Below are 25,299 nucleotides of genomic sequence, written 5' to 3'. Positions count from 1 at the left end.
TTTCAGAAATGTCTGCTAATGCACCACGAGAGCAGCAACAAGCCATGGAATTAAAGAACGGGTTTAATTAACAACAAGAATTGGCACCTCATTAAGCAGCTGGTTAGAGTGAAATTGGTTGGAGTTTGAGGCCCTGACTTCGTTGGTCTTCTGTTGGCTCACTCACTTCACATTTAATTTCTGTTTGGGTGCCATTTAAGGAAAGAAATGAAGCAATTCAGAGGAACGATGAAGAAATTCAGGGGAACAAATCTTTAAAAAAGCAATTCAATTAAAATGAATTCACAAGGAGTTAATTAGCAGCACAAACAGGGCACTCATTCAAAAAAAGGGTTAGAATGAAAACCTGCAGCCATGGTGGTCCTCCAGGACCAGAGTTGGCGACCCCTGGTCTAGGCCAGAGATAGGCAATGTCAGTCCTAGAGAGCCACAGTGGCTACAGGTTTTCATTCCAACCCAATTGCTTAATTAGAAACCAATCCGTGCCAATCTCAGACCTTATTTAATTTTATGGCTTGTTAGTCTGCAATGTAAGATTCTTATATCGTAGATTTTTTCCTTTCCACGGATACCATCCAAATGATTTGAAGCCTAAAACGGATAATTTTCAGTCGGTCACATTTTCTATTTTGTGTTTTATTAAAGCAAACAGTGCATGAATACACACAAATGTAAATGAAAACAAGTTAGTTTGAGAACTGCTGGCTGCTTTGTCATTTACATCTTACTACTAATAAGGAGCCATTAAACACAGTGAATGCAGCTGTTTAAGACTGAAATAAGCAATTAAGGGTGGGGAACTTTAACAAATGAGACCACTAAAATGAAGCATCAAAATGTCACTTGAGCAATAAGTGACTTCTCATTAAGAAACTCGGCTGGAACAAAAACCTGAGGCCACTGCGGCTCTTCAGGACTGGCATTGCCCATCCCTGGCTGTGCAAGCTGAAGGAAATCAACATACTGTATTTTATAAGGCAAGTCAGGTTTTGGGGGGAAAAAGAACAAAAGGAAAAGGCACCGTATGCCTCAGTATGAAAAGTGAATGTAACAATACAAAATTAGCTGAAGTTCATTCCAGTAATAAGGAACTGCACAATGTCTTCATAGTGAGAAGCTATAGGGCAGGGGTGGCGAACTCCAGGCCTGGAGTGCCGCAGTGGCTACAGGTTTTCATTTTCACCCTTTTCCTAAATCGGTGACCAGTTTTCACTGCTAATTAACTTTTTCCCCATCACTTTAATAGCCCTGTTAGAAGAGTTCAGCCCTCTGAATTTATTCCTTTCATCATTAAATGACAGCCAAGCAGAAATGAGATGTGAAACGAGCTAACAGATGACCAGCTAAACTGGGGCTTCAAACTTCATCCAATTTCACTCCAATCACTTTCTTAGTGAGAAGCCAATTCCTGCTGTTAATTAAGCCCGTTATTTAATTCTGTGGCTTGTTGCTGCTCTCACTCTGCCACAGCACACATTTCGAAAACTGTTGTTTTTCTGTTCTTTCTAAGAGCACCGTCAAAATGTTTTGGTGACCTGAGAGATCAGCCTTACCAAGACCATCACCCCTCTTTAATTTCAGATATTGTGTGATGGGCACAGGGGAGCTGGTTATGTGGAGGCTTGTTTTGTGTCTCATTATTGTTTGGCTGCTAATTAAAGAAAAAGAAACAACTATGGGGCCTGAATCAAGTTCATTACAAGAAGTAATCAGCATCAAAAACTGGTCACTAATTAAGAAGATGGTAAGAATGAAAACATGCAGCCACTGTGGCACTCGAGGCCTGGAGTTTGCCGCCCCTGCTATAGGGCATTGGAACCAATGTCCAACCTTTAAAGTTATATTGAGACAGTCATTTTATTTCCCACTGCGAAAAGAAAGGGGGTTATAATACTCACCATATTGCAAAGGCCCTCATGGATGGTGCAATCAATAGTGCCAAAATTCAACTGGCCATACAGCTGTTTAGAGGCTTTTCTTAATTCTGGAAGTAGAGCACGGCAAGGGGGGCACCACTAAAGGGGGGGGGGGGGGGGGGGGAGAGAGAAACACACAGGAATGGCTATCATACAGAACACTTAAACAGAGCACATGAGTACAACACAAGTTAGTCCACAAAAATCACTCACTGGTGCAAAGAAATCCACCAGCCAGGGTTTCTTCTCGTTGTTGGGAAAATTCTGAGGTCCGAGTGTGATCACATGGGCATTGATGCTATCTTTAGCAAAGGCAACGATGTTGAATAAAATGTTCCTTCCTGAAAAAAAAAACAAAAAAAAAAACTCTTAACTGAAGCCATTTCAACAAAAGTAAGAGCACATCTCAATATCTACATCAAAAAAATGTCTCTTACATTCTTGTGCTTTTACCATTCTTTCAAAACATTTGTGTTTATTCATGGATACCACCTTATAACCTTTTTTGGTTGACACTTTTAAAGTACGGTGGACTCAGAAAGGATTCACACCCCCTCACTTTCTGCACACTTGACTTAATTTAATTTTAACCCATAATGACTAAGTCAAAACATTTTTTTAGAAAGGTTTGCAATTTATTTCAAAATCAAAAACTGAAATCTCTACTTAGACCATTTATTCAGATCAATAATTCAGTACTTTGTAGAAGCCCATGTGGCAGCAATTCCAGCTTTGAGTCTTACTGGGTTAAGTCCCTACCAGCTTTGCACACCTGGATTTGGGCAGTTTATCCCGTTCTTCCTAGCAGATCCTCTTGACCTGTGTTAGATTGAACGGGAAGCATCTGTAAACTGCCATCTTCAGGTCTCTCCGAAGAAGTTCAATGGGATTGAAGTCTGGACATTGGCTGGGCCATTCAAGGACAGTCACAGAATTCTCCCAAAATCACTTCAGTGTGTTCTTGGCTGCATGCTCCAGAGGCCATTGTTGTGAAATCTGAACTGTCGCTCCAGTCGGAGGTGGTGTTCACTCTGGAGCAGATTTTCTTCAAGGACCTCTCAGTATTACCCCTCTGTCAAATCTGACCAGTCACCCTTATCCTGCCACCGAGAAGTAGGTCTATTGCATATTCACCACAGAGATGACATTAGGCAGGTGATGAGCAGTGCCTGGTCTTCACAAGACACAGTGCTTGGACTTCTCCTCAAATAGTTGGATTTCTGTCTCATTAGACCAGAGAATCATTTTCCTCATGCTCTCCGAGTCCTTTCAATGCCATGATATGCCTAACAGATGAAGTGTGGTTGGGATGACTGTCCTCCCATCTCCACCAAGGACTTCTGAAGTTCTGTTAGAGTCTCCTCCCTTACCAAGGCCCATCTTGCCTGGTTACAATTACATTTACTTAGCAGATGGCTTACATCTGACATACAACAGAGGTGAACATAATCAAGTACCATCAGTCTAGGGAATGTTTTGAATAAGCATTGGACAGGTTACAAAAGTTGATCACCACAAGTGAGGAGCTATCTTCTTCTTTCGGCTGCTCCTGTTCACCACAAAGGCTATAAGGAGCATAGTTTTTTATATTTTCTTGCATTCCCATCAATCTACTTTCTGAAACTGTTTTTCCCAAAGGGAGGGTTGCTGGGAGTCCAAGCCTGCCAAAAGTAGACTCTAGCAGGTAACCGAACCTAGACAAGTTATTAGTCCATCTTAGTTCTTTTACAAACACCTTCACACTTGCCAGAGAAACCAAGATGGCCATCAGCCTTGCCTCACATCCCAAGACTTCACATGAACCCATTTAGAATATGTAAACTGTACACCCAAAGCTCTTTGGAAGGCCATGACACTCCAGGGTTCAAGGACTGTAGATATCAATTTTATTATCTACAATTCCAATGTGGTAATGCACTCAAGTTTCCTGGAGTTGGAATTACGAGGGACGTTCAAAAAGTTTCTGCACTTTAGATTTTTGTTGGAAGCGGTGAAGGCAGGAGGAGTAGTAATTGGGCATTAAAAAGTCGGTACAACGTTGGGAAAACTGCATCACAAACGAAGGTGACTATGTAGAAAAGGGATGTCATTTGTTTCTGAAATTCATAAAAAGCTGGTACGACGCTGGGAAAATTGCATCGCAAACGAAGGTAACTATGTCGAAAAGTGATGTAATTTGTTTTTGAGATTCTTAATAAATAGAGTTGAAAAAAAAGTGTGGAAACTTTTTCAACATCCCTCGTATTTCTAGAGTTGACTTACCATGGTGGATTTCAAAATTGTTCACACCAGTTCCTTTGAAAACAGCTATGCTTGGCTTGTGGATGTACAGAGAATTACACACATCTAACTCCTCCTTGCAGTTGACGTGCCCAACCTAGAGGAATGAATAATAAAGTTACTAAATGGATACTTCATCTTAAAAACACACAAACATATATTGTTGATACCTCTCTACAAAAAAATGAACCCACAATTTTCTCTGAAATAACATGAAACTGACAAAAGTCACTGGCACCCATCACTGTTTTTCCCATAACTAGCAAAAATCAGACTTTGCTTTAAAGTTTTGATTCAACAGACTATTTCAAATAATAACACAAATGAAAATGGCACGGACTAAAATGGTGGGAACCCTTGACCTAATATTTGGCTGCATAATCTTTAGAGTTTATAATCCCTGCAAAAAAACAATTCCTGGAGGTCTCCATGTGACTTCTACACCTGCACACATGTAGATTGGTTCCTGAGCAAACTGCTCGAGCTGGGTCAGGTTTGAAGGGGGTCTTCTCCAGACTGCATGTTTCCGTTCTTTCCATAAATGTTCGACGGGATTTAAAATCAGGGTTCATAGAAGGCCACTTCAGAAGAGTTTTAATATTTGGTTCTTAGCCATTTTAGGGTGTTTTCAGCTCTGTGTTTTGGCTCATTATGGGAACAAGCAGGGAACAGGCCCCAAGAAAGACCAAGGGCTCAATGGGATTAGTAAATCCTCCCAGGTGGCCTGGGAACACCTTTGCATCCCACAACATGAGTTGCGCACTTTGAGCTACATCATTTGTATGAAAATGTGCTATATACTGTAAATAAATGTTGTTGTTGTTGTTGATAAGTGTGACTGAGGAAAGGAGACATACGGGTCTTGCTGCTAGGACTACTGCCCCAAGACCCAGTCTCAGATAAGCCATGGAAAATGAGAAGGAGTTCCCTTTTTGTGCTCACATATCTCTTTTCTCTTTTTCTTAGGTGGGGGTTGAATCTTTATATTTGTAATTTTCTTTCTTTTCTCTGTATTGATTTTGATGTACATGATTATATTTATTAATGCTGTTATTTATTTGATTACACAGTATGACATTAATTTCAAAACTAAAATAAAATTTTAAAAGAACAGGTGCTTCCATTTACCACAAAGTACATCTATCCATATAATGTACTGGTCAGGGAAATCAGGATATTAGCATTTACTTGTTTCAAGTATCAAAATGAAAAGACAGACATTCTCAGGTTTTGGACTTCCCATTAACTATTCAGATCTGACTGAATTAATTCTAGCACGAAATGAAGGTTTTGGGCAGGGGCACAAGATTACCCATCATTATTAAGAAGTGTCCGGCTATTTTATCACATACCCTGCTTACTCTCACATGTCATTTACTGGTACTCAAGTATAGTAGCACTGTGGAGCCAACTGATCCTACAGTGTAATAAACCTCCTTAGCGTTAGACCCAAGCATCACTTAGGCTGTAATAACAGTGCTATAAGTGTTAGCCCCGAGTGTCACTCGGGCAATGGTATAGATGGGTCTCGCATAAGACCAGAGGTTTACTTGGGCTGTAGAAGTGTCAACAGCATCAGCACTGAGCGTTATCTGGGCAATGGTGTAGACGTGTCTTCTCCTAGGCTCGTAATGTGATGACGAAGTGAATCTGTCTTTAAGCAGTGAAATTGAAACAGTCAGTGAAACCAAAAGTGATTCTCATGTCACCCACAAAAGTGCAGAGTGCTGCTGTTCATATTATTATTATTCATTATTATTATTAGAATCATTATTATACTTTCTACATTTCTGACTTTGAACTTTGTGTTTTGCACATTTTACCGTAGAAAGATGATAATTAATAAAAAATATCATTTTTCAAGCTAAAAAATGCAATGCTTTATATATATATATACTAGACATTAAGCCCGTTACAATAACGGGCGCTAGAACTGTAGTGTATAAACATTAGTAGGAACAGTCTTCTGAATTTTTTTTTGTCAAAAATATTTTTGCAAGAAGCCTAAAGTAAAATAAAATAGAAACGTATATGACAGTACAGTAAGTATAATTAATATTACATTTATCCACTCCTGTGTGGCTGTTGATTGATGTGTTGTGTCTGTTTGAAGATCTCCTATCCTGCCTCTCTTTATTTTTAGCTTGCTGTGGCGTCTCCCCAGCAAGTACTGTGCAGTTCCCCAGCAAGTATTTTAATCTGTGCTGGTGTGCAGCTAACTATTGTATGTGTGTCGTCTCCCCAGCAACAGATTTTATGTGGGCGAAAATAAATCTACTTTTAAAAGTCATTCTATTGTAATATCATGAAAATTCATATATTTAGGAAAACCCCTTCAACGACTGACACTTTACACTTTACCGGGCCAGGCTTCTTAATCGCAAATCTGACATCCTCAGAGTGAACACTTGCACAACAACACACACTAATCCCACCTCTTTAGGGAAGCTGGTCCCCGCGTCTCAGTACCCGATTAGATTTTTCGTGCTTTATGTTTTAGGTGTTACCTCATTTACCAAAATCCGATTGGATCATCCGCGTGATATTTGATAGGTTTCTGCCCTGTCTTGTGTGACGCGTCAGGCGGCCTTTGAAGCATCTGCTAGAGGCCGGTGACTCTGCCACTCATTCTGCCCTTCCCTGTACTTCCGCCTTGTCTGTAATATGCGTTTAATTTTCTGTCACAACAGTAGGCAATCAAGAGTCTCCCCAAGAACTGATGTAATGTGTGGTGTGCAGCTGATAATTGTGGCTGTGGCGTCTCTCCAGCAAGTACTGTGCAGTTCCCCAGTAAGTATTTTAATCTGTGCTGGTGTGCAGCTGATTATTGTATGGGTGGTGTCTCCCCAGCAACAGATTTTATGTGTGTGGCCGCGAGTACCCAATCAGCACTCTCCCCAGCAATGATGTCCTTTATTAAAAAGTGCCCCGCGCATGCGCACTTCACCAGAAGACACACACACGGACACATGGACGCACTAAGGGATTTTATTAAAGAGGATATACATACACATTATTATATATATATATATATATATATTTTTTTTTTTTTTAGAATAAATATTATGCTAATGAGGTAAAGCCAACAACCCACAAATGAGTCTGACCTCTGGGTCACTTTGAATGAAGGAAATGGGCAATGGTTTCAAAACTATCTCCACTGGTTATGGAGAAAAGTAATTTACACAATAGAGACGTGTCTGCGTAGGTTTCCTCCGGGTGCTACAGTTTCCTCCCACAGTCCAAAGACATGCAGATTAGGTGCCTTGGCGATCTTAAATTGTCCCAAGTGGGTGCTTGGTGTGTGTGGGTGTGTGTGCCCTGTGGAGGGCTGGCACCCTGCCCGGGATTTGTTCCTGACTTGCACCCTGTGCTGGCTGGTATTGGCTCCAGCAGACCCCTGTGACCCTGACTGCCTGACTGTGTTTAAAAAAAAAAAAAAAAAAAAAAAAAAAAAAACAAACGGGCAGAAAAGAGATTCATTACATGATGTTTATAGAATGCATTTGTACTTCTGCACATGTGACTGGATAACTGGACATATTTTTAAAACGCTTATGTAACAATGCACAATAAACACCAGAACAACAATAAACTTGCATAGTAGTAATGATTAATCAAATCATTTTTCCCTTGACCCACCTGAATTTGCTCATCTTTAAGAAGCATTTTCAGCTTCTTGTATTCATTTGTACCTTCCTCTTTTTCTCCAAACGTAAAGTGTACAAGCCAGCGATGATGAGATAATTTATCCTAAGAGAAAAGATTTTATTTAGAATAATAATACTTAAAAAACACACACAAACACAATCCATGTACTTGCTAATTATATCGATAAATTGGAACAAACTACTGAGACATGAAGCTGAAACTTGACAACCTATAAGAAGTATCTGGATGAGATATTGGGACAGCTTAGGTATTAGCTAAAGAAATAACCTTGGACTGAATGGTCTCCTCACGTTTATTGAATTTCTTGTACTCATTATAGGCCGATATTCCAAACTTTCATAAATGTAATGATCTTATCACCCCATAGATGTCTCCACTGCACTAAATTCCTGCTCATTATTATTACCACACTTATTTTAACTTCACCTGTTTGTTGTCTGGTACAAATCTTGTAATCGATATTTAACCCACTTCCTATTGTCCAAATGACTTGAAATTTTGCACACTTACTCACTTCCAATGACAATACATGAGTCAATCACTAATTGATCAATTAATCCATGTTAATTAAGAAATTAAATTTTCATATGAAGAATAGTTTCACCAATAGATGGTGCTAGTAACGGCTAGAGATATTAAAGGAAGTGTTAAAATATTGATTACAAAATTATACTAAAACAAACCCAAGACTAAAAAGTTGAAAATAATATATATATAAAAAATACTTTTTAAAAACCACACTTATATTAAGTTAAAAATTGTACTAAAAAGTAAAAAATAAGTCTCATATTCATCACTCATAAAATAAAAGCGTGGGCACTCTTCATCAATCAACATTCAAAAAACACTTCTTAAAATCTTAGCAAAAGTGCCCACCTTTTATTTTACGAGTGATGTATGAGAGACCTATTTTTTACTTTTTAGTACACTTTTTAACTTAATAGAAGTGTGGTTTTTAAAAAGTATTTTACATATATATATTATATATCAGAATGTTCTTAGGCACTCTTCTCATAATCTACTGTAAAAATTATCAGAAATGAAATCCCAAATCCTCAACTCCCTTAAACATTTAACTTTTACTTGATGTCCTGTTTAACCGATCTTTCTGCAGAATTTATTCTTATTAATGTTTACTTATTTAGGAAATACTTTTGTCCAAAAGTATTTAGAAATCACAGTGTACATTACTTTACATATTCAGTTTATTCAACAACTAGAGCACTAACAAGATTAGCTTCTTGGTCAGGGTCTTGTCAGTGATGGTGACTAAACTGACAACTTCAAGGCTTGTAGCCTATGCCTTAGCTATTCAATATATTCAGTGTCAGTTGAAGCCCATTTGGAGCCCTAGGCGGGGTTGATGGACGTTGCCCCTCGTTGTCCAAAGCAGATAGTCAATATTTTTAGACCAGGATGACCTGTGGGTCCACCCTCTCAGTGTCCTAAGCATGTGCTCCATCAGCGGAACAAACAGCGCCCTTTGTGGACATACCACTGGCTTTGAAGAGCACATGCCCCTTGGTGTATGAAGTGTTCACGCTTTTACTTTCATAAACGAAGCCTGGCGGGTAACAGTATCCACTCAGTATCGTCAGAGTTGGATGACCATTTGGGGGAGGTAGTTTGTAGCCCTTGGTGTCCATACCAAGCCATCCATAACTTTCACAAATAGCACCCCTCAGATGATGGCCACCTATGTCACCTAATGGATTGAACGCCTCTAAATGCATTCCTCGATTTACAGTATTTATTGACTCCTATAAATTTTGCTTTCATAAATGTGTTACCTTAAAATTGTTTTTAGTAAGAGCCTCTAAACCGGGTAAATGCTCCAATACTCCACTGTAGATCTCCTTTGCATCAAGGCTGCTAAAAAACTAAGAGAGAACAAAATTCAGTAACAAAGTAATGTAAATAAAGCAATTACAGTATATCTATATAGTCAAGGAGAAATAATGAAATATCTACAGAGCCCTCCATAACATCTGGGACAAGATATATTTTTTCTTGATTTTCCTCTCTGCTCCACAGTTAAAAATTACAAATCAAACACTTCAGACATTGTGCACTTGAATCACATTAGACTTTTATTTAAGGGGATTTGTAGACATTTCTGTCACACAACACTTTTTCTACCTGGTCCCCCCCCTCCCATTTCAGGGCACTATAATGTTTGGAACAATTGGCGTCATAGGTGTTTGTGATTCCGCAGGTGGGTTTAATGGCTTCATAAGATACCTTGGATTGCTTCTATTTTTTGGAGTCTGTAGTTACCATTGTTCGACATGAGGACAAGAGCTGAGCCTTTGAAAGTTAAAGAAGTCATCACATGGCTAAAAAACAAGAATAAAACCATTCAGGATGTCGGTAAAACCTTAGGATGATCAAAATCAACTGCCTGGAATATCAAGAAGAATAAAAAATGCACTGGTGAGCTAAGTACTCGCAAATGGACTGGTAGGCCAAGGGAGACCTTAACTGCTGATGACAGAAGAATTCTCACTATGGTCAAGAAAAAGCACCAAATGTCTTTGTGACAGATCAGAAACAGTCTTCAGGAACAGTCTTCTGACACGTGCTCATCTATCTGTAGAAGACTTCATGAACAGAAATACAGAGGCCACACTGCAAGATACAAACCATTAGTCAGCCACAAAAGAAGGATGTAAATATTAGGATTTAAAAGAGCCTGCAGAATTCTGTAAAAAAGGTCTTGAAGACAAATGAGACAAAGATGAACCAGCATTAGAATGATGACAGGAGCAAACTGTTGAGACGAGAAGGAACTGTCCACTATCCAAAGCAGAACACCTTATCTGTTAAACATGGTGCTGGGGGTGTTATGGCTTGGGTATGTATGGCTGCCACAGGACCTGGCACACTTCTCTTCATTGATGAATGAACTGCTGATGGCAGTGGCACAATGAATTCTGAGGTGTGCACAAAAATCTGATCTGCTCAAGTTCTAGGAAATGTCTCTAAACTCATTGGACAGCATGTCATCCTACAACAAGATAATGATCCAAACATACTCTTGAGGTGACACAGGAGTGTTTCAAAGCTAAAAAATGGAAAATTCTTCAATGGCCAAGCTAGCTGAGCAGGCCTTCCATAAGCTGAGGGGAAAAGCCTCCAAAACAAGCAGATTCCTCAGCATCTGGTGATGTCTATGAATCACAGACTTCACGCAGTCATTGCTTGCAAGAGGTATACGACAAGTCCTAAATATGACGGCTTTAAAAGACGTGTCACTGCTGTGCCCCAACCATTATTTTGCCCTGAAATGGGGGGGGGGGTGGAGGGTGAATGGGCATGTAGGAAAAGTGTTATAATTTCTACATGGTGTGACAGAAATGCATGCAGCTATATGCGTGTATGTATTGTGGCAAGCGGCTGGGGGTGACACCCAGCCGGGATGCCCGGAAGGACCGGAGGAGGGATTACGCCTCCTCCAGACCACGAGGGGGCGACCGCCCTGGTGACTTTGGGGACCACCACTTGGAAGCTCAACCCTATAGGTGCCCATGGTCACCGCCAGGGGGCACCCCGATGCCTGGAGAGCCCTGGTCCTCAACACTTCCGCCACACCCGGAAGTGCTGGGGGGAAGACCACCAGGGACACCTGAAGTGCTTCCGGGTGCGCGGCCGGCACTTCCGCCACACTGGGGAGTGCCGGCGGAGGTTAATCAGGAGGCACCTGGAGCACGTCCGGGTGATTATAAAAGGGGCCACCTCCCTCCACCTGGAGCACGTCCGAGTGATTATAAAAGGGGCCACCTCCCTTCATTCGATGGTTTGAGTCGGGAGCGGAGAAGGACAGAGCTCGGGAGGAGAGGATAGGAGGCGGCCTGAAGAGAAGGGCATCATTGTGCATAGAGGCCTGGACTTTGGGGAAAGTATTGGGGTTGTGTGTGCTTCACTGTAAATATTATTTGTAAATAATGCGTGTGTGGTGACTTAAACGATGTCTACCTGTCTGTGTCCGGGCCAGCCTCCACAGTTGTATGCGTATGTTAATTATTTTTTTTCCTCTTTTGGGACTGTTAAACATCATACCCTTGGTTTATTGTATTAGGGCTTACTATACTTATCCAGGGCTACTGTTTAACATCATTCCCTGGGTTTACTCTCGCAAGACTGTTTAAGATTGTATTTTATGCTTGTATTGTCAATAGATATCTCTATTTTAATCCTGATACGCTGCTGCTGCTGGGGGGCTTGTTTTGTTTTGGATGTGCTCTGTCTCTAGGTATGTCAGAGGACTGGGACTTTGTGAAGTGTGGTCTAGTCTCATGCAGGGAGGCAAATTAGGAGGGTGGAGGGACTGGAGGGGTAGAGAAAGAGAGCAAGCTATTTTTAATCTATCCTTTTAATTCTTATAATTATAAGTGCCAATGAAACAATTGGCTTCATGGCAATAACTCCTGAAAAAATTGTAAATTATGGTCACAGCTGACTTATCTTAAATTAAAATTACACAATGACAAACAAAAGCTCACAAGCAAGGTCTCCATGACCAAACAGTTAACATTGTGAGCTGGAATGTTAAAGGTCTCAATCACGAATTAAAGAGAAAGAAAGTATTCTTTCACCTAACAGGTCTAAATGCTAAAATAGTATTTTTACTGAAATGCATGCAAATACCCTTAAATGAAAGTCAGCAATGTGCACTTTATTCACAATGTCTGAATTGTGGGAATTTTTAATTTTAAACTGTGGAGCAGAGGGGGAATTTAATGTCCCCAACATTATGGAGGGCACTGTAAACTACTTATATTTGTAGTATAGAGACACATACCAAACCTCCGCCTTTTATTTGAAGAGATGCTCCAGGTGGGAAATATGCTGTCATGCTAGTAGTAACATCAAAACTTTCACAAAGCTGCCCTTGAGAAGTACAGTCAATCCAGCCAACATGAGCCAGACCATCCTGCAACAGAAATACAGAAAAATACATCAACAATGGGCCTGCATAATGTGAGTGAACATGTACCAAAGTCTACCTTACTGCATGATTGAAATAACTCCTTTGTTATTTGCATATCAGTTTCAAAGTCCAGAATTCCATGTAAGTAGAAATACCAACAGTACATTAAACATGTCTAGAAATTGTTCCATACAAAGTGAGTGACTGAATAGAGAAAATACAGAGGTAAAGAGAATCATCTGCATCTTAACATCAACAAAACCAATGAACTGGTCATGGAATTCAGCTGCACCACAGAACTTCTATATTCGGTCACTATCCAGGGAGTGGATGTAGAGGTGGTGCACTCCTACAAGTATCCGCATCAATGACAGGCCGGACTGGTCTCGTAACACAGAGGAGCTATACAAGGAAGGGCAGAGTAGGCTCTTCCTCCTTAGGAGACTGCAGGCCTTTAATTTGGAAATTAAATGGAAGTGCATTTAAAACTAAAGACAGGAAGCACTTCTTTACACAAAGAGTTGTGGGACTCTGGAAAAAATTACCAAGACATGTAGTTGAGGAAGAAACCTTGACAACCTTTTAAGAAGAATCTAGGTGAGATGTTGGGACAGCTTAGTTATTAGCTAAACAAACAGACTTGATTGATTGAAGGGTGTCCTCTAGTTTGTTAAATTTCTCATGTTCTTATGTGGGTAGTGACAACTCTGACAGCCAGTGTGGTGTGTTACGCTAGTAAAATCACTTCAAGAGAAGCCCACTGACGGAACAAAATAATTAAAACAGTAGGCTCAGTTATGGGACACACTTTAGACCCTTTGGAGATAGGAGAGGAGGAGAGAATAAAGAGAAAATTTATTGCCATTATGAACAATGCTGAACATCCCCTCTCTGACACACTAATAATAATAATTCTTTAGATTCATATAGTTCCTTTCTCAATTCTCAAAGCGATTTACAGAGTGAGCGGTAAGCCAATTCAACCACCACTAATGTGTGGTGTCTACCTGGATGACGGGATGTAGCCATTTTGCGCCAGTGCGCTGACCACACATTAGCCGTTAGGTGGTGAAATGCTGAAAGACAGATATCCAATTAGAGACATGGGATGATTAGGGGGCCAGAAAGACCAGGTCGTGGTGGACAATTTAGTCAGGACATTAGGATATACCCTCCTCTTTACGAAGAATGCCCAGGGATTTTTTTATGACCACAGAAAGTCAAAACCTCAGTTTTTTTTGTTCTTTTTTTTATAACAGCACAGTGTCTCCGTCATTACACTGGGGCATTGGGATCCACATTCTGACCACGGGGTAAGTGCCCCCTGGTTGCCCCACCAACAACTCTTCCAACAACAACCCAAGTTTTTCCTATATGGGTTTCACACCCAAGTACTGGCCGTACTCCTCCCACCTAGCAAATGGTACACAACCACTGGCACTCGCACCAGTAGATTCAGGAACACTTTCTATGCACAGAGCATAAGAGTGCTAAACAGTCAATCATAAGAATTAAACAGTTGTGTGTAAATATTTGACATGCACACATATATATACACTCATATACATATTAGGTCATTCATTCTGACCCTTTTTCCTTTAATGAGTGCCCTGTTTGTGCTGCTAATTAACTTTTTGTGAATTAATTTTAATTGAATTGCTTTTTTAACATTTGTTCCCTTGAACTGCTTCATTTCTTTCCTTAAATGGCACCCAAACAGAAATGAAATGGGAAATGAGGGAGCCAACATAAGAGAAACTAAGTCAGGGCCTTAAACTCCAACCAATTTCTCTCCAACCAGCTGCTTAATGAGGTGGCACTTCTTGTTGTTAATTAAACTCGTTCTTTAATTCTGTGGCTTGTTGATGCTCTTGTGGTGCATTAGCAGAACTTTCTGAAATTGTGGATTTTCTCTTTTCTAAGAGCTCTGCTAAAATGTTTTCGGGACCTGAGCAGACCAGCATTCCTGAGACCTTCATCATTCTTTATTTTCAGATACTGTATGATGGACACCAGTTGTTTTGGCTCATTTTGTATCTCATTATTATTTGGCTGCTAATTAACGTAAAAAACAATTAAGGGGCCTGAGTCTTCAAGAGCAAGTAAATTCAAATTAGTTCAAAAGAAGTTAATTAGCTGCAAAAACAGGACATTCATTAAGGCAGGGGTGGGCAGATTCAGTCCTGGAGGGCCACAGTGGTTGCAGGTTTTTGTTCCAACCCAGTTGCTAAATTAAAAAACAATCCTTGTCAATTATTTAATTGCATGACTTGCTAGTGCTTTAACTCTGCCATGTCAGGTCATTCTCATATCCTAGATTTATTTTCCTTTCTAAGGATATCATCCAAATGATTTGAAGTCTAAAACAGATGAGTAATTCTCGGTGCTTCACTTTTTTCTCTTCACTTTCCTTATAAGTATTTAATTAAACCAAATAGTGCATGATAAGTACACACAGGTGTAAATGGTAACAAGCTAAATGGAGAAATGCTGGTCTCTTTTGTCATTTGCGTGGTATTGCTAATTAGGAGCAATTAAAAACCAAGAATACAGCTGTTTAAGACTAAAATAAGCAATAAGGGTTCAAAATCTTAATGAGTGAGACAACTAAAGTGAAGCTGAAGTGTTACTTGAGCAATAAGTGCTTCTTATTAAGCAATTGGGTTGGAGCAAAAACCTACAGCCACTGCGGCCCTCCAGGACTGAATTTGCCCACCCCTGCATTAAGGGTTAGAATGAAAACCTGCAGCCACGGTGGTCCTCCAAGACCGGAGTTGGCGAACCCTGGTTTAGAAAGCAAGGGGTGTGGAACAATGCATCTGCGAAAACCGATTAAGGAAAAAATAACGTCTTATACTTTTGAAATAACAAACCTGCATTAATGCTTTAACTTTCACAGCCCTAATATACAGTATGTAACAAGTTATATAATTTTCTAACCTGCTTAATATGCTATGTACAGTGGAACCTCGGTTCACAAATGTCTCTGAACACGTACAAATCGCGTTACGACCAAAAAGTTTGCCAAACTTTTGCATCTGTTCACGACCACACACTCTGTTGACGAACAAGCCAGTTTCCCCTTCCGGTTTGTACGTGCCAATGATTTCTGCACATGTTGCATTGTTCTCAGTCAGACGTGCGTGCTTTCGCTGTGAACTCTTTTTGTGCTATTTCGTTTCCCTTCCGGTACGTACGCGCTGATGATTTCCGCACGTGTTCAGTCTCTCCCTGTAGTACACTGTTCTCGGTCAGACGTGCAGAGGGACTCTACCTCAAAACTGTAACCTCCTCTCCACCCAGCTTCCTGCTCACTTCCTTCATGCCAGAACTCGACTCATGCAATGTTACTTTTCTTGGTTGTTTATTAAAAAGAGTGTTTTCATCGAGCGGTTCGTAAAGGTATAGCGTGAACTCCTGCAATGTTACTTTTCTTGGTTGTTTATTAAAAAAAGTGTTTTCATCGAGCGGTTTGTAAAGGTATAGTGTGAACTCCTGCAATGTTAGTTTTCTCTGTTCAAGGTTTTCTCAGTGTTATTCAATGTTTTTACATTTAGTTTACTATTACACTGTGCATTCTATGGTATAATTAACTATTTTTGTGCTTAAAAATCTTAAAAAAGTATATATTTACATACAGTTTGTACAGTCCAGAACGGATTAATTGTATTTACATACAATCCTATGGGGGAAATTACTTCGGGTCACGACCAAATCGGGTTGCGACCAGAGTTTTGGAATGAATTACAGTCGTGACCCGAGGTTCCACTGTATGAGGTTTTATTTATTGCATTTTATTTTTGCCGGTTTCGAGGAGACAGAACAGAACAAATTCATATGCAAGTATGAATTTCACTGGACTCATGACGATAAGCTTGGACTTGAAAATGCAGGTCTCCATTTAAAATAACACAAGTGGTTTCTAAAGACACTCCACAATTGTTTTCATTTGTTGAATAGCTTTGCTACTTTAACTTTTGAAACCTGAATGGGGATGCCCCTGGACCAAATTTCATGTGTCATAATAAAGGGTCTGAATACTTGTGTCAATGTTATATTTTAGTTTCTTATCTATATATATAAAAATGGAATGGGTGGGTCGTCGGGTGGGCCTTTTTTTCATTCCGTCGTTTTTTCGACGTTTTGAAAATGTAGAATGATTATTTGATTTTTTTGTTTTTATTTGATCGTGTCTATGTAGCCACCGTCGTAATAAAGTATCGCTAAAATCGTCATTTATCGTAATTTATTTTTGACGTATAACGTCGCCGTCGTCGAGGTCAGTGATACCAGTGCAAAAAATCTGCTTACGGTTGAAAGACACGCCCTACTCACTGGACAGTTAAAAACACCAATCAAACTAACGATGATATCAAGTATTACCCAATCAAAAGTAGGAAAGGAGGCATCTTCATAAAATGCGTGTGGGATGATTTGCATGAGACGCTGCTTTAAAAAAAAAATGATAAAAAAAATACGGGATAAATCCCGTCCAGTATTGATTCAAAACGGGACGCGCAATTTCATTCTCAAACGCGGCACGATTCCGTATTTTAAAGGACGGGTGGCAACCCTACAGTGCCAGGTAACCACCCATACAATCACATTGTGATTCAGACTAGGAATGCAATGAATGTAATTACCCCGATCTACATACAAGGCGAAAGTCTTGCAACATTCAAAGATGATGGTTTGGGATAAGTACACCATACAACATAAAAGAGCTTATGAAGCCTTGAACCGAAAAAAGCAACATCTCAGAGATCGTAAAAAAAAAAAAAGGAGCTAATGTCGTTTTACTCGCTGTAGATTTTAGTCAAACATTACCAGTTATTTCACGAGGGAGACCAGCACATCAACTCAACGCGTGTTTAAAATCCATGCTTCTCCCACGCTCGGTTATATCTCGCGTGTTCTCGGGTAGGTGCACCAAAAAATGTATACATTTAAGCATGTAATGGGCAAACAAAAAATGAGGTATACCCGAAGGCACAGCAGTAGTACTTAATGTAACTTTACTTCTTAAATGTTAATGTTTTACTGTTTAATAATTTATACGCTTCTTATATGTTGTTCAAATTCTTTTATCAAAATACCACTGACAGCGCAATGCACGATAACATCGAGTGAATACACCATACGCATCCGCCCACGGCTGCCCTGCTGTGCGCAGATAGGACTTGATTGTACAATAAAATAAAATAAAGATAAAAAGATTAAAACAATCATCACCCATAAAGCGGATAGTAGACGTGACGTACTATATGTGTACCACATTTCAAGTGTATAGGTGCAACGGTTTGCGAGCTACAGGTCATTTAAAATCCTGGACAGACACACAAATTGCCACGGTAGCAAATTACAGAAGAAGATTTTACTGTTTAATAATTTATATTTATATGAAATGTGCTTCTTATATATTACTTCATATTCTCATATGATAATGATGTTAATGTTTATATTGATTTCTGTGTTATTAAAACTGCATGTATGTGTGTATATGTATATATATATATATATGTATATATATATATATATATATATATATATATATATATATATATATATGTATATATATATATATATATATATATATATATATATATATATATATATATATATATATATATATATATATATATATATATATATATGAGCTGTATATACCCGGCGTTGCCCGGGGCAGAAGTAACCTAATCGGTCAAACACTTACATATATACCAAAGTAAACCTAATCGGTCAAACAGTTACATATATAAAAAAACCGAACCTAATCGGACAAACAGCTTCATATATACAGAAGCGAACCTAATCGGAGAAACAGCTAATCTATATACATAAGCAAACCTAATTGGTCAAACAGTCACATAAATACAAAAGCAAACCTAATCGATGAAACAGCTTCATATATACAGAAGCGAACCTAATTGGTCAAACAGTTATGCATGTGCAGAATAATTTTACAAAGATTATGCGTGTTAACAATCATTAAAAAGAAAAGATTGAGGAACTCTTCTTCTATATGTGATGAAGCTGGATGAAGCTGACTTGACGAAGACGTAGGTGGCATAGATTGGTTTTTCTAAAACAGAAGAAAAAAATGAGTATCTATTATTATTTTAAATTAGAATGAAAATGAGAACCTTGATTAGAGATAGATTATCCGTATTAAAATATGTGCATGAATAAACTTTTGCTAACTCTCTAGCAAAAGTTTATTCATACAAATTGGCATGGGATGGCTTTGTGAAAAAGTAAAAATTAGATAAAAATAAATTGAGAATGCATACTTCGATTTGACTGAGATTATCTGTAATGATGAAAAAAAAGTTTAGTATGTTTTTTTTTCCATACGGGAAGGATGTAAAACCTTACATAGGCACCCTTCAGCCCGTACTGAAGGGTACTGTCAGATTCTTGCTGACTAAAAAACACCCTTTTTATTCCACAGCTACCCCAAAAACCACTATTAGGCATTACTTTGGGGTGGCAGTAGTTTAGTTATGAAACAGCTGGGTCCTGAAAAAAATCTGTCTTATTAGTGGCTTCATCACATATAGAAGAAGAGTTCCTCAATCTTTTCTTTTTAATGATTGTTAACACGCATAATGTTTGTAAAATCATTCTGCACATGCATAACTGTTTGACCAATTAGGTTCGCTTCTGTATATATGAAGCTGTTTGATCGATTAGGTTTGCTTTTGTATTTATGTAACTGTTTGACCAATTAGGTTTGCTTATGTATATAGATTAGCTGTTTCTCCGATTAGGTTCGCTTCTGTATATAAGAAGCTGTTTGTCCGATTAGGTTCGGTTTTTTTATATATGTAACTGTTTGACCGATTAGGTTTACTTTGGTATATATGTAAGTGTTTGACCGATTAGGTTACTTCTGCCCCGGGCAACGCCGGGTATATACAGCTCGTTTTTAATAAATTTGCAAACATTACTAAAATTCTGTTATTGCTTTGTCATATTGGGGAAGCGACTGTTGCCTGATGAGAGGAAAAGTTGAATTTAAATAATTTTAGCTCAAGGCTGAAACATAACAAAATGTGCAAAAAGTGAAGGGGTGTGAAGACTTTCTGAATGCACTGTTATGGAGTAAACTACCAAGTAGTAGAATTTTGGGGACCTTCAAAAGTTGACTCAAAGTGTTATTTTGGAGGAATTAGGTAAAAAGGATTAGTGAAGCTTGTTGTGCTGAATGCCCCGTTCTAATGTGTCTAAGTGAGTGTTCCATCAATGTTTTTTTCTTTTTAAAAGGAGTGGCCTTTAAAAACACAATTTTAATGATTTCCAAGGTTCTCTTAAACCCCTAATACTGGGCTGTGTCACGACCAGGGCATAACAGGGCTAAACTAGTTTCCTTTGCAGAAGTCTGATACAACCTAATAGCTCCACATTCTGCATGAAATCATGTGACATCCCCTTTGGATCAGTTATATGTATCTGCCCTTCTCTAATCAGATGTCCTACTCCTTGCTTGTATTTCTTCCACCCAATTGCACAATTTCCTCACCCTCAGGGTACAAATCCTCCCTTTCAGTTTGGCCTACACCCCTGAGCAAGTCACCATTTGACAGTGGGCACACTCACGACAATAGCAGTCATGCCGTTATTGCCACATAGACCATTTTATTTTATAGTAGATATAGTCTTGTATTATAAACTACACATCCTCCCACAATCAAGAGTGACTGGCAAAACATCCATATGTGAATAAGGGGAGTCTTTTGCCTGCTTTTGATAATTGATACCTAACTGTATCCCTGACTAGGAGAAGATGGCCACTAGGCATAAAAGTGCACAAGTCTTAAACCTAGGCCATACAAAAACACACTTACCAACATTCCTGCTAATTTATGTCGGGTTTCTGAAGAAAGGCAGTCTAAAATATAAAATAAAGAGGAAAGAAAAAAAACAAAATCAGATAGAAGTGATTGAACAGCATTGACATTAATGAAATACATTAAAACATAAATAAATGACATATTAGCAAGTCCATTATCTATAAAAATTACATCTAACATCTCATTTTCAAATACAATATTTTTTGCAGTTAGATATAAATACACACATACATACACATATACACACACACACACACACACGCGTCAAATTCCATTTGAATGAAGTACACGAGACTGAAAAAACAATTCGCTATAACGTGGATTTTGTTATAATGGAACTGGAACATAGTGTGGTCTTCCAGCACGTAATAATTAAAGCTGACTGTGGAATGCTGAACTTGATGGCAACATCTTTTTTCTTCTTGCCAATATTAATGGCAATGAGAAGTTTCAACTTTTTCTGTAAATTTTCTGCTGTCAGAGGGGAGGTGGGGCAGCGCAAAGCATTCACCACTTGGGCTACATAAATGGCTCCCCTTGGTGTCCCTAGTGCTCGTTCAGTATTATTACTTTGAGGTCCAGGGAGAGGGGATGAGGGTTCATAATGATGTCCATAGCACGTGCCCATTTAGCTAATAAAAGACGCCCATTAATGTCCAGAATGCGGACCCTCCGCAGTGGCACCCTCTTGGTGTCCGGAGTGTGTAGACCTTAGCTTTTGTAAATGTTGCCACTCTGGTGAGGTCACCCTAGGTTGCATAATAGATTGACTCTCTCACTCTAACTGCAAGTTGTATTTTTGGGAGTCACCCACTTTTTATGTACACAGAAAAAATTTGAAGACATGGAGATCACATTCATTGGATGCAAAATTCAAAGATTGTTTCCCTAAGAGGCATTAGCTCTCTGGAAATGTGTTCTTTTCAATTGCAGCGTTTTAATTAACCTGAATTTAAATAATTATAAATGAAAAAAGTATTATCCCCCCCCCCACCATGCAATATGATGGCTACAAGATTACATGAGAAGTATAAAGGATAATTTAGCTCACTTTACTGATGGGTTCACGCGGTATTACAGACTGGAAGCTTATGATAGACTGTATCAAGCAATTTGGGATTCTTGACCTACGCAGTCTGCCATCTTTCGTCGCCATGCTGAAAGGATTTTCACCGGACAGAAGACATAATCTTCCGCCTGGCAGATTCAAAGTGTGTTGGCCATAGATCCATTCTTATATATTGGTTGCTCCATGTGCAGGCTCCTTCTCTGGATCCAAACAAGGACAGGAAAGGACTCAAACCCCACCTTCAAAAATACAGGAATAGCACAATGCCTACATGCAGTTCTCATTCTTCCAACAAGGAAAGAGGATGGTGTGCTGACAGAAGACAGAAATATATTAGTCTGTCTTTAGGCTGACTATTCAATTCTCCAGTTGTCTTTTGGCTCTCTAGTCCTGTGCTTGGCTCGGCAATTCTAAATGCTGATGCTGAGCCCCTGCGTACCATACTTGGTCTGCCTGTATGAATGAGCCAATAACAGTGGGCACAGAGAACAGTGACATTAAACTTAATAACAAAACATATTATAAACAAAGACACATTGAAAATCAATAAAAATGGCAAGACTGAAGTTGGCTATATAAATATAAAAAAATGATCATGGTGTACAGGTGTAAAAACATGGTGAATTTATGAAACACGTTGGAAACTGGTTGAGTAGCATAAACACAAGGGAAGCTCAGCAGTCAGCCCATTTGCTGAAGAGCAAGCAGGGGTGCGGAAATCCAACGCCCGACTTGTCCGACACGGGTAAATTGACCGTCAGACAAGCGCAATTTTCTGGAGAAAAAAAGAATTATATGTGCTGTGCAGGGAACATTTTTACCACTATTTTCAAATTTTAAACATTTGGGTACGTACTTTGTGTGGAAACAGTCTACTTAGGCATGTTCTTCATGTCTCAAATTGGTCTTCAATATTGTTTACAAAATGACGGCTGATTTTTCAAAGGGGAAGCACTCTTACGGTCTTACATAAATATTTTACCCTACTATTTACACGCTTGGAGATGCGGTCATTTTTTTTCATGCCGACATTACGATGTAATCTGATGATTTTTCATTACAATTGATAACTTTTATATATTACCAGTAACGGCGTACTGCATGATAACGTGCAGTGAATACACTTGACTTGAGCATTCCTAGTTTTCATCCTCTTTCTCCATCTCTGTTTAGCATTCATTTGCTCAGAGGTTGATGTGCTTGCTGCTTCCTGAGCAGCTCTTCTTTTCTCCACCCTAGCGGCGTGCTGCTTCTCTTCTTTCATTGGCATCTTTTCGCGTTAAAACTGATTAAGTTAGTTTTTGTGTTGCAATTACTTAGTACGTTTTCATTAATTTTTCACTTAAGCTGGCACTTAAGTCTTCAATCTGCCTCAAGAATGATTAGTGAAGGTGGTGGGGAATGAGAACGGCGCCCATACACATGCGCCGCGCTGCTGCGCAGTGCCGAGAGTTGATTCAACAATAAAATAAAAATAAAAATAAAAAAAGAGTAATACAAATCATCACCCCGAAAGCGGATAGTAGACGTCACACAGTATATGCGTACCAAATTTCAAGTCAATAGGTGAAACGGTTTGCGAGCTACAGGTGATTTAAAATCCTGGACAGACAAACGAACAGCCACAGTAGCATATTATATAAGAAGATTGAGAAAATTCATTGTTTCTACATAAAAATGTGGTCATTTTACTTACAATGCAAATGTTTTCACCACATAACAAAGCTTGTTAGGCTGTTAATCTTTCCTGAAATTTATGATTTCTCGTAGGTTGTGATATATTGAGGAGTTAAGAAATTTATTGCGTGACATCATCAATTTTGATGAGCTGTCTACAGATTGTTTTTGATTAGAGAATTTTTCATATAAAACAAATTGGTTTCGCGCTGTCAGTTTATTAAAAATAAAGAAGACATTCTAACGGTTTCCAAATGTTATGAAATATCTATAAAATTCTTCACTTAGACACAGTTATTTTTTCTTCTTGTGAGAGGTTATTCTCCGATATGAATTTAGTAAAGAGTTCTCTAAGAACCCGTCTGACTCAAGAAAACCTTCAAAACCAGATGCGTATTGTTGTTGATGGCAAACCTTTAGAAGATTTTGACCCACTACCAGCTGTGGAATTCAAATTTATTGTGGACATCAATAAAGATATGCAGGAAGTTACAACTGCATTAAATGTAATCTTCTCATTTCAATTGCAATGATTACAAATAATCCATGTTTCCTAACAGGGCACAGACCCTCTTCAAACTCTCCTGCAAACTGTATGGTTCAAACATACAGTGGTGTGAAAAACTATTTGCCCCCTTCCTGATTTCTTATTCTTTTGCATGTTTGTCACACAAAATGTTTCTGATCATCAAACACATTTAACCATTAGTCAAATATAACACAAGTAAACACAAAATGCAGTTTGTAAATGGTGGTTTTTATTATTTAGGGAGAAAAAAAAATCCAAACCTACATGGCCCTGTGTGAAAAAGTAATTGCCCCCTGAACCTAATAACTGGTTGGGCCACCCTTAGCAGCAATAACTGCAATCCAGCGTTTGCGATAACTTGCAATGAGTCTTTTACAGCGCTCTGGAGGAATTTTGGCCCACTCATCTTTGCAAAATTGTTGTAATTCAGCTTTATTTGAGGGTTTTCTAGCATGAACCGCCTTTTTAAGGTCATGCCATAGCATCTCAATTGGATTCAGGTCAGGACTTTGACTAGGCCACTCCAAAGTCTTCATTTTGTTTTTCTTCAGCCATTCAGAGGTGGATTTGCTGGTGTGTTTTGGGTCATTGTCCTGTTGCAGCACCCAAGATCGCTTCAGCTTGAGTTGACGAACAGATGGCCGGACATTCTCCTTCAGGATTTTTTGGTAGACAGTAGAATTCATGGTTCCATCTATCACAGCAAGCCTTCCAGGTCCTGAAGCAGCAAAACAACCCCAGACCATCACACTACCACCACCATATTTTACTGTTGGTATGATGTTCTTTTTCTGAAATGCGGTGTTCCTTTTACGCCAGATGTAACGGGACATTTGCCTTCCAAAAAGTTCAACTTTTGTCTCATCAGTCCACAAGGTATTTTCCCAAAAGTCTTGGCAATCATTGAGATGTTTCTTAGCAAAATTGAGACGAGCCCTAATGTTCTTTTTGCTTAACAGTGGTTTGCGTCTTGGAAATCTGCCATGCAGGCCATTTTTGCCCAGTCTCTTTCTTATGGTGGAGTCGTGAACACTGACCTTAATTGAGGCAAGTGAGGCCTGCAGTTCTTTAGACGTTGTCCTGGGGTCTTTTGTGACCTCTCGGATGAGTCGTCTTTGCGCTCTTGGGGTAATTTTGGTCGGCCGGCCACTCCTGGGAAGGTTCACCACTGTTCCATGTTTTTGCCATTTGTGGATAATGGCTCTCACTGTGGTTCGCTGGAGTCCCAAAGCTTTAGAAATGGCTTTATAACCTTTACCATACTGATAGATTTCAATTACTTTTGTTCTCATTTGTTCCTGAATTTCTTTGGATCTTGGCATGATGTCTAGCTTTTGAGGTACTTTTGGTCTACTTCTCTGTGTCAGGCAGCT

General features: G+C 39.1%; 1 protein-coding gene across 1 annotated transcript in view; it reads right to left on the bottom strand.

The window, feature by feature from the left end:
* Positions 1–25,299, bottom strand: part of dnajc10 (DnaJ (Hsp40) homolog, subfamily C, member 10) — a 94,493-nt gene that overhangs the window by 26,796 nt on the left and 42,398 nt on the right. The window contains exons 9-15 of the mRNA XM_028806214.1: positions 20,646–20,689; positions 12,670–12,801; positions 9,659–9,748; positions 7,839–7,949; positions 4,179–4,293; positions 2,130–2,257; positions 1,899–2,015 (exon numbers count right to left, since the gene is read on the bottom strand). Of these exons, the coding sequence (XP_028662047.1) occupies positions 1,899–2,015; positions 2,130–2,257; positions 4,179–4,293; positions 7,839–7,949; positions 9,659–9,748; positions 12,670–12,801; positions 20,646–20,689 (737 nt within the window). The remainder of the gene's footprint in view (positions 1–1,898; positions 2,016–2,129; positions 2,258–4,178; positions 4,294–7,838; positions 7,950–9,658; positions 9,749–12,669; positions 12,802–20,645; positions 20,690–25,299) is intronic.

The sequence above is a fragment of the Erpetoichthys calabaricus genome, chromosome 8 (genome assembly GCF_900747795.2).
Source record: "Erpetoichthys calabaricus chromosome 8, fErpCal1.3, whole genome shotgun sequence".
NCBI classification, from domain to species: domain Eukaryota; kingdom Metazoa; phylum Chordata; class Cladistia; order Polypteriformes; family Polypteridae; genus Erpetoichthys; species Erpetoichthys calabaricus.
The sequence above is the reverse complement of the archived record's forward strand: the minus strand, read 5'-3'. Positions and strand labels throughout refer to the sequence as shown.